Source organism: Amia ocellicauda, chromosome 7 (genome assembly GCF_036373705.1).
Source record: "Amia ocellicauda isolate fAmiCal2 chromosome 7, fAmiCal2.hap1, whole genome shotgun sequence".
In the NCBI taxonomy this organism is placed as follows: Eukaryota; Metazoa; Chordata; class Actinopteri; order Amiiformes; family Amiidae; genus Amia; species Amia ocellicauda.
In genome coordinates this window covers 40,152,491-40,163,383 of record NC_089856.1, presented here as the reverse complement: position 1 = coordinate 40,163,383, position 10,893 = coordinate 40,152,491, and the positions used below count along the sequence as shown (strand labels likewise).

The 10,893-nt window shown below is 42.9% G+C and overlaps 1 protein-coding gene across 1 annotated transcript; it reads left to right on the top strand.

Moving 5' to 3' along the window:
• The first annotated feature begins 3,065 nt into the window (after nt 1-3,065).
• Nucleotides 3,066-7,444, top strand: LOC136753957 (alpha-2-HS-glycoprotein). The gene is made up of 7 exons (XM_066710336.1): nt 3,066-3,369; nt 4,097-4,207; nt 4,734-4,818; nt 4,904-5,070; nt 5,629-5,745; nt 6,256-6,339; nt 7,079-7,444. The coding sequence occupies exons 1-7, from the start codon at nt 3,148-3,150 to the stop codon at nt 7,442-7,444; spliced, it is 1,152 nt and encodes a 383-aa protein (XP_066566433.1). The 5' UTR covers nt 3,066-3,147.
• Nucleotides 7,445-10,893: the final 3,449 nt, after the last annotated feature.

Sequence of the window (10,893 nt, the reverse complement as noted above, 5' to 3'; positions counted from 1 at the left end):
GATTATACAAGTTTTTATTTTATTTTATGCATGTGGTATAATTAAAAGCAAGCCATTAATTGCTTACCACCAGAGACACGTCTAAAACTACTCCCCAGGTTTCCATTAGATTTTCAATGCTTCCAGATATAATGTTGGCTGTGGCCACTCTTTCACATAGCCATTCTGCCAGAAAGCATGTTATAGTTGGGTTTTTTGATTTGGATTTCAATCAATGGGTTTTTGTTGTTGTTTTGGCACAAGTGGTTTCTTTGAGTACCCTAGGCCAAGAAAATGTGAAAAAAGTGTGACTATTGCAACACAGCCCTGTTCTTGAGAGGTAAGACCCAAGGAATAGTGGGTTTTGTGGCAAAAAGCTTTGAATGTTTTTATCCAGATTAGCAATATCCTTCAGGCAAGCACAGAACACCCCACATTGCATATCAGGACTGTGGTCAGTAACTATAGCCCACATTCACGCTAGTTCTGCTCCAGTGGTTGTTAATTTTAATTGCGATAGATTTTGCTTCCTCTCTCAAGAGTATGTGATTGTCACAGTGTGCCAAATTGAACTGAAGGTATATAAAAGAGAGAGAATATGTTCAATTGTATGTATGGAGGGATTTAATGACTACACCACACACTGCTTTTTATAAAAAGGTCAATGTCCCCGATTGTGTAAAGGTTTAATATTGCCTGGAGTTAGGGGGGTATTTCAAGTTAATTTGGAATTTGGAGTACAACATCGATTGCTTCCTTCCATCCAAACAGTTTTTCCACCCTGGCCCTACAGTCTCCTTGCATATACTTGCATTCGATCCAAGCAATCAGTTCAATTATCTAATAATTTGCTTAATTAGACCTTAACAAGACTTTTTCGGGAATGAAAAAATAAAGTTAAAAATAAAGTTACCAAAATGAGCAACTCATTAAGCAATCTGTAAATTGTATTACAGTTTCATCTAAATGAGTTGCAGCAGAAACATGAGCAAACGCAGGATCCCAAGGATGAAACTGTCCTGTGTTAAGCCACAACAGATTTCACAATGAAGCACAACACCCAGTGGGTATTTCGTCAGTCCTCTATGTTCCTTATCCTGGCAAAAGAACACAGATCACTTCTCTCCGTCTCCAGCATAATAACATAAGGATGTTCGCTTTCCTCTTGCACTGAATTATAATCGTTTTCTTCTCAGAAAAGTTCTGGTAATTGCAAATCTGTTATTCTTAATGTACTGCCAGGATCCTCTTACCTGTACAGATACGACTGCACCGTAATTCCAGATACTTATGTCTCTCCCAAATAAATCTCTGCAGCAAAGTGTCATATTTCCCTCTGTAGAAAAGTAAACTGTGAAGTCTCAAGTACCAAATTTGTATTGAAAAGGGATATGTTATTCTTTGTTTGTTTTGCATCAAGGAGTGCTCCTGTTACACACAGATTGTGCTTTATCTCCTGAAAACAAGCTCAAACTACTTGAATTTAGTGTCAAAAGATTAATAATTGTATGCTTTTTGTCATTCAGATGTTTTAATCAGAAACAGCAATTTCAGACATACTCAAGTCCGCTTTCTGAAGATAGGAAGTCAAGTTTGCCTATTCTTCCCTTGGAAGCCACATGTCAACCGATGTTCTCACAGGTGCCGCAGATACGTCTTTTCCATTGACAGATCGCTGTTACAAAACGTCCAGATTGTAAATATTTAAGGTAGAAACATGTGTGCAGCCTTGAAGGGTCAGAATCACTAAGGTGAGTGATTGCACTATTACTGCAAGGAGTCACACTGAATCCCTCCCCTCCCCAGACCGCCAGGGTTGGATACTACTAGGTTTTCACAAGGGAAAGGTTTGAATTCTTAAAAAGAATTTGCCAGGACTGTGCAGCTATTCAGTCACGCAGTGCATTTTTTTTCTCACCTTTCTCATCAGCCAGATAAGTTCCTGAGTATTTGCTCCAGCTGTCCTCTGCTCATCCCAGTGGACAGCTCTGAGGCTCAACTGGCAACTCAGGCCTCTCTCACCACTATTTCTCATTACAAATCAATCAGAGTCAGGTGCCCCAATTTTTCTTTTCAGTTTATTAGTTGCTTAACCTTTTGCTTAACCTCTTAATGTTGCTGGTGCCATAATGTAAAAAAGAATGCTTGAGGTGGATTGTATGGGTGCCATGATCCTTTCTTGCTGGAAACTAAACAAATCAATAAGATATTGCAGAATACTCAAGGTCTAATTTGTCAGATTCATAAATCAATGCTGTTTTTATGCTGTAATATTGAATATCATTCCTCACATCAACTCAGTTCTGAGGGAAATCCTTTAAAAATGTACGGTAAAGTGATCTGCAGCAATTCAATTAATTTTTACAACTGCACTGACTGTTCCTCGAGGTCCGGGATGATCAGTGTGACATCAGGGCTGCCTGGTACTGACACTGCCAACCACTGAATGCCAACTCGCATTGTGTAGCCAGCGTAGATGACACACTGGAAAGGATTCCAGGCGCTGGGGTGTGGGAGACAACAAAAATCACATAGAGCCGTTCTAGAATGACTTATAATGACTTAATCCTAATGTAAATCTGATCAGTAAAGCACATTTTAAAGGTGGACATTTTGGGTAAACTGAGTAATAATTGATGGTCAGTTTTTAACATTTGAGACTGAAGTTAATTTAGGCTACACTCATAAGAATTTCTGAACAGCTGCATCAGAAATTGATTTTAATCTTTCTGAACACACATTGAAGTAAAGTGATCTATTCCAAGAGTCTGATTTTATAATGCTACTATTGTATTATTCAAAAGATATGTCACACAATTGTGGGATTTTATTTAATTCAGTCAAGCCAGTGGTGAAATGCTGTCTTTCTTCTTTGCTTTGAATTTAATTCATGGAAATTAGGGTCATACAATTTCCAAACAAAATGGATATTTTTGTGTCTCGTTTTGATTTACATTGGCACCTGTCCCCGAGCTTCTGTTTTAAAGGCTTTATGTAACGTTCCAGAATCCAGGAGTCAAGGCAACTTTATTTATTTGTGCCAGAGCAAAGAGAGAGAGAAGGAGAGAGATATATAAATGGGGAGAAGCAGCATTCTGCTCCACTGCCTGTGTGCATAGCGTATTTCCTGTCTGCTTGTCCATCTGCCCCTCCTCAGCTACAGCCACGATGAACACAGTGGGTGTGGTGCTGGTCCTGTCTCTGTCTCTCTGTGCCCGAGCTGCAGGTCTGCACCTGACCGCTGGGGTCCCAAATGTGCGCCACCTGCCCTGCGACTCCACGGACGCAGAGGAAGCTGCCCAGGTGGCCGTCGACCACATCAACACCCAGCACCACCATGGATACAAATACACCCTGAACCAGATAGATGATATCAAAGTGCTTAACAGAGTGAGTACCACCATGAGGAAAGCCCAGTGCATCCTACACTGGCCAGCTGGTCGGTCTGAGGGCATCCTATGCCTTGGGGTTTCTCTAGCAGTGCTCGCCGGCTTGGCATTGTCTGCAGCACTTGTTCTGTGTAAATTCACTTCAGATTCCAAGCCTAACCTTAACCTTAGAGGGGCTTATATAATCTTCTGATATAATTAGTGAATACTACTACATTGTTATAAGTTTGTTTCAATATGCCTCATAGTTTTTGGAGCTCATTTTTTTTAATTAATAATAATAAAAGATATATTATTATAATAGTCATGACTCCCACTCACTGTAGTGCCCATGTGCTGTAGTGCATGCCCGGAAACAGAACAGTGCAAAATATGACACTTCCTGTTAAGTACTGAAAGAATCTTCAACTTTCTTTGCTAATTCACCTCTTTTGTTATGTTATGTTGTTGTTGTTATAAAAAAATAGAGCAATATTGGTTGCAAAACAATAAGGAGTAGATCGGGAAAGCATGATCAATTGATCAACTGAAAATCTTTTCTGTTTTCTGATTTTTTAAACATTTTTTGTTGTTTTAAAACCTATTGGAAACAAAAACCAAAGAAACAAAACAACAACAACAACAACAAATGAACAGTACCTGTTACAACATTGACTGTTCATATAATTTATATCTTTTATTTTTCGCTCACTCAGCTTTCCCCACTAATTTCTCAATTTCTTCTTCAGTTGCCTTTTGGAGAAACCTACATTTTGGAAGTGGACTTACTGGAGACGAAATGCCACGTTTTGGACCCAACGCCAGCAGAGAACTGCACTGTCCGATCCTTACCTGAAACGGTCAGACCTTGGCATTTTACTGTTGTTAGAGATGGGTTAGCTAGAAGTGAGAAGAAAACTAATTTATCTAGAGAGGTGACATTTCATACAAGTTTACTGGTAGAAATGGTTTAATCAAAGTTACCAGTCTTTAGGTTTTGGGAAACAGAATTGTGCACCCAGCAGCTAAGCGAATATCAGAGCAACAGTCTGTCTATGTCAGTGCCATTCCTGAGCGCGAGAGCTTCAGCTGAGCTGTTAAAGGTGTTAAAGGTGTCAGTGTTACAGTGAACTCCACTGCTGTGCAGACTAAGGGAGACCATGATTTCAAAAGCCGTCACTTCAAAAGCATTTCTTTTTGCAGGCAATACCAGTTATATATATATATATATATATATATATAAGGCTTCCTGGCTCTTTAATGTGAAATGTGGTTTATGAATTCAAATGGTTTGTGCAGTTTCTAACATTAAAATAAGAAAAGCATGGCAAAAGACCTGAAACATTATAAGTCATGGATCCTTCCTTTGACTTTTTTTCTTTCTAGAAAGTTGAGGGAGACTGTGATGTGGCCTTAACGAAAGTTGATGGAGTGTTTACCGTGTCATCCTTCAGATGTAAAACCAGTCCAGGTCCGTATTTTACAGAAAAGCCACTTCCTGAATAGAATGCATGTGCACCAGATACCTCAGTGACTGGCCGTGTTATTGTGCTCAGACTCGGCAGAAGACGTGGCAAAGATTTGTGTCGGCTGCCCGCACCTGATCCCTCTCAACGACAGCGTCGGTCAGCAGGCCATCACCAAGTCGCTCCACAAGTTTAACGTAGAGTTGCCCGAGCCGGAAGAGTTCGCACTACTGGAGGTGTCAAGGGTGGCGGGACAGGTACACTGCACCCATGTATTATATATATAATCCCCCCCCCCCCATTCACCATATGTAAAATAAATACTGTAGCGATCAGGGATTGTGTAAGTGGAGGGACTGCAGTGTGTGTGTTAAGAGGTGGGATGGTGCAGTTCGTGTTTGTTATTATTGTTAGTTAGCGGGGAGTCAACCCCACGCAGGAACAGGATGCGCTCGGTAATTTTGGGAGCCAGTCATGGGGTGCAATGGCATAAATAGTAGTGTCCCCAGTGAGTGAGAAGTAGATAAGAAATAGGGTAGAGACCATACTTTGTCTGAAAGCTGTTTGTTCTAAGAAATATACTTGTTGCAGGAAACATAACTCTCTCTTGCTATTCGTTTTTTTGGTCTGGTGAAACCTAAAATGCTACAATAGATACATTTTAACTAAATTTGAAATGCATTTTTAATGAGGATATATATTTATATAGTTTTTCCAAATAATATATTCATATACAGTATTCTTTTTAATTACTTTGTATCTTTCATTGAGAAAAAATGCTGTTGAGACTCATATTATTGAAACAAATGTTCCAGTTCTCCACTTTGATACCCACGTACTTTGTCGAGTACGCCATTGTGGAGACGAACTGCACCAGCCTCGCTGCCGAGGATCACCATGACCACTGCGTCCCCCTGGCTCCGTCTGAGGCTGTGAGTACAAACCACACTACACAGCTCCGCATCACCCTTAACCATCACACACGGGCAACAATGCCAGGGCGCCATCTACTGGACACATGCTGACAGGCATTGCTATTTGTGTTTCAGGAAAGGAAAGACATTTTATCCTCAGATGTCATTATTATTTTATGAGGATACAGAAATAACTGAAGAATAGGTATTATAACCGGTAATTGTAAAAACAGACAGGATTTCATTGATCCATGACATTCAAAGGACTTATATCACAAAACACGCTTAATTACAGGCCCCTCGCAACACAAAATATTATGTTATACATATACATACACACATGGTACATTTTTAACCCAGCCTTCCTTAAAACCTTTGGGGTTTAATCAACAGCCTGACCTGAGACTGTAAACTTACTTCTAATTCCTGCAGTGCTCCTTTTTCAGTTGTGTAATCAAAAAAGCCACAACAAAGTAATGCAGTGCTTTACCTGGCCCCTCTAAATCCATCCTGTTTCTCTGTTTCCAGCGCCACGGCTTCTGCAAGGCCAGCCTGCGCCCAGGGGATCATTTGGATAATGTAACCGTGGACTGTGACATCTTTCCTGCACAGGTATCCAGTTCTCTTGCAGGATTACACAAACACAAAAACAAAACAAATACACCAATACATCAGATGTGGTGGAAATGTGTCAGCCAGACAGGATCAGCTGGATTACTGTTGAAAAATGAATCCACCTCTATGGTTTAAGCAGCTATTATCATTTCATTATTTCCGCTGGAAATACATGAGCTATAATTTCTTTCCAATAATTTTTTTTTTTTAAGAAAATTGAAAATGATTAAATATCTTAGTCAATTCCTGTAACTATACTGTATGTTAAATACAAATACTTTAATTAAGGCTACAATATTCTATAAATGTTTGCAGCCTTTAGTTTTCATCTGTTTGCCAGCCACCAAAAGTCCGGAATAACTATAAATACATTATAAAAGCAGCATTAAATTCGAGTCCAGTGCCGGACAATAATAATTAGCAGCCGCTGCATGTTTCTCAGCATTTAAACCCCAGACCTTAACATAATCATCCAAACCAACTGCACTAAGAACACTGACCATATTCTATTACATGCATCACTAAAGATACAAGCCCCTAAAAGTAAAAATCACACAAAAAACATCAACAAAAGGGAAAACAAAAACAAAGAATGCATTCTAGTTGCATTTTCTAGTTGGTAAAACCACTACACTTTGCAATCCAGAAACAATCTCTCCCGGCCTGGCGCGCACACACACAAGACAGCTGTCATTTCTATCAGATTCAGCCCCACCCCTTCCCTCCTGTGTTCCAGGGCCCGGCGCTCCCGATTATGGCAAATGACACCGAGCCCGCTCATCCCCACACTGTGCACTATCATATCCGGGGTAGCGCTGGGCACCACCATCACCCAGCCCACCATGACTTCAAAACCCACGGCCTGGGCTTTCTGCACGACCCCGCCACCACGGCCCTGCTCTCCTCCGAGTCTGCAGAGGCTGTGCCGCCAGTGAAAGTGAAGAGACAGGTGATGGACCAAGTGGTGGAGTCGCCGTCAAATGCTCCCTCTGCTCCCTCCGAGGCGCCGGCAGTTGTTGATGCTGGAGTTGGAGTCTCCTTGGCACCTCCTGTGGTTGCCTTACCATTCCGCCTCTGCCCCGGGCAGATTCGGCATTTCTAAAGGGTGACTTCTCTTAACACCCCCATACCCAATATTTTTGGTCATAGTTCTTTTGTTCTTGTTTTTCTCCATGTGATTAGTGCATCATCAGGGTCATTAGATGTATTTATGAGACAATCCATGCTCAGCACTGAAAGGCAGAAGGAAAAAAATGAGAGATGGTGGTAAGCCTTTAATCAGGATTTCCCTCCAAGCTATGTCTGTTGGCATTCATAGTGCTTAACAGAGATAAATAAAGACAAATTTAGTGTCTCTGCAATTTTAGTCTATTCTGTTTTTGTGTTAATAGCATACATCATGTAGACCACATTACATACTTTACATTTCAAGAGAGATAATCCCTACTATAAATATTGAGGGAAAACATTTCAAAGATGTGAAGAATTGAACAAAAGGGAGAACATAACAGAGCACAGAGAGACTTGTTTGGCAATTATTATCCTGTACCAGGCAAACTATATACATAGGTCTTTGTTAACAGGAAAGGTCTCCTTCCTGTGACTCTCTGAAAATATAACCACATTGAAGTCACTGTAGCACAAACACACGCTATCATCTACAAAAGTAAGATTAAACAACAAACACACAAAAAGCAACGGACCCTCAGAGTTAGATCCCAAAGGTAATGATTTATGCTATTTATAGCATACTAGGGAGACAAAACATGAAGAAATAAGATCCCCTAATCTAAAGAAATCATAGATTAAACAACAAACACACGCACAAAAAATACCACAGACCCTCAGAGTTAGATCCCAAAGGTAATGATTTACACTATTTACAGCATACAAGGGAGACATGAGGACAACAGCCCCCCACCCAGTCAAGGCCTGACCTTCTATTCTCATGCTGTTGACAGAATAATGAATGTGTGTCTGGGGTTGATTTGCTTTGGCAGCAGTGTGAACTCTGACTTGCGTTCATGCCTGTGTACTTAATTCTGACAGGCAGGAGGATTTTTTCTTCTTCCCTGTTGAGACCCAGAGAGTTGTGTCAGCAAAGACAGTTCTTTGCCTGTCGTCTCGGTTCCCTGTCCAGCCTAGAGCAGGTCTGCGGCATCCACCATGAAGAAGTCTGTGCTCCTGGCTGCACTGCTCCAGACAATCAACGCTACGCTATTTATCCCTCTGCCCCCCTTACCACCCCTACCCCCCGTGTTCCACCCACCTCTGCCAAGACCGTGAGAATACGGGTTGGCAGTGTATGCTTTGCAAAAGAACAATTATTAATCCCAATCACCAATAATAATAAGGAAAATAATCAAACCACACAAAAAGGGAAATGAAAAGAACAAATTTCAAAATATCAAAATATCTGTGATAATGAAATAATACGTGCACACATCTAAAATAAACAAGTGAAAAAAATAACCCATAATAGATAAATTAATGTACACTCCCCCAACTGAACCGATGGTCATAGCCGTACATCTCTCTGTATTTTACAATGAGCCACCGCTCTCTCTATAGTGCTGGGCTCTGTTGGGACCTGCACACTCCCTCAACTATTGGGGCCACAGGCAGTTCAACTGGCTCTGGTTCCTCTATCCCAGTTTCTTCCCCACCACCTGCCTCTAGGTCCGGAGGAAGAGGAGCAGGTCCAGGCAAAGGTCCAGGCAAAGTAAGGGGAGCACGCAGGGGAAAGGCCCACCATGCCGGCTCTGGGGGCATGGCTTCCCTCGGCCCTATACTGTGATTAGCCATTGGAGGAACGTTTCCCTCATCCACCTCCCCCCAGGCCCGGGAATACCTTAGATGACGCTGATGAATCGTGTGTACAGGACCCTCCCTAGCCTCCAGGCGAAGCTGGTTCACCGGGCCCCCGCCCCACAAACATGACACCACCACAAAAGGGTCATTAACCCAGTGCGGAGCTATCTTGCCCTGGGCCCTGCTTCGGAATTTATGAATAAAACCCCTATCTCCTGGCAAAAAGGGGGTACTCACCGCTCCCTGGTTGCGGCAGCACCCATCCTGCTCTTGCTGCTGTCCAGCTTTCTTAGCCGCACTCAGATATGCAGTGCTTAACTGCCGATGATGGCCGGCTACCCACCCCTCCAATGTTTGCGGATCCATAGATGGTAATGCCCCCATTGCCCCATTCGCTTTTCTATTTAATGTTTGTTATGTAAGAGCAGGACCACTACCTACCAATCGCAGGGCAATGGGGCCTGCAGAAGGTTGAATCAGACCCTGCTCTCCCTGCTGGGGGCCTTGGGGGAGGCCTGACCGGCTCCCCGAGTTGATCTTTGCCAACAATAATGTAGTCCACGAGGCGACCAGCTATTCGCCTTTCTATTTAATGTTTGGTTGGCTTCGTCCAGCGGGGCTCAACACAGGGTAGATATCTCCCGTCTTCTACCCGGATGCTTCTATTAGCCGCCCTTTGCTCCTGGACTTCTGTAGGTTTCGGCTGACCCAGTTCTTCCTTCAATAGGTGGCCCAATTGTTGCACCTGCTGCCTGAGGTTCTCTCACAGTTCAGCCTTTAGCGCGGCCCTCCACTCATTCAGACTTAAGGGAGGCTTCTGCTCTGCAGCGGCAGAGGCCCCGGCTTGAGCTGCCACCTCTTCTGTCGCACTTCTTTCTTCACCTGATTGAACGTCATCCCTGACTAGTAGAAATGGTTTAATAAAAGTTACCAGTCTTTAGGTTTTGGGAATCCGAATTGTGCACCCAGCCACTATCAATTGCTTACTTAGAGCCCCTCTGGGGTCCTAGAGCCAGACCTATTTTCTTTACATGGAGGAAGGTAGCCTGGTCTGATGAATCACGAGTTCAAGGTGTTGACTTGGTCTCCAAATTCCCCAGATCTCAATCCAATCGAGCATCTGTGGGATGTGCTGGACAAACAAGTCCAATCCATGGAGGCCCCACCTCGCAATTTACAGGACTTAAAGGATCTGCTGCTAACGTCTTGGTGCCAGATACCATAGCACACCTTCAGAGGTCTAGTGGAGTCCATGCCTCGATGGGTCAGGGCAGTTTTGGTGGCAAAAGGGGGACCTACACAATATTAGGCAGGTGGTCATAATGTTATGGCTGATCAGTGTATTTGTTTCCAGTAGTTGAGGCAGGGAAGGGTCCAAGAACATCAATGTGAAGATGGTCCACTGGTGCTCCTGCCTGGTACAGCTGAAGAGGAGCTCTTCTTGTTGGACTGGCAGCCTTGCATGCTCTGCATTGTCGGCACTTTTTTATAAAGAGGCGGACATCCCCTTCAAATCCCATTCCAATGGTAACGCTGTACAGTACAGTACAGTTTCTTACCCTTTCCAAGATGGCTGGACTGTGGAGGATCATGGCAGGACTGCATGACCTCTTTCTGTAGTGACTCAGGCACAAGCAGTCATAGAGTTTATTCTTGTGGCACCTTCCCAGCGGTAGTACAACATCCCCCAATGTCGTTCCACCTGAGACCAACACAGCCAGTACTTTCTAACTGGTGGGC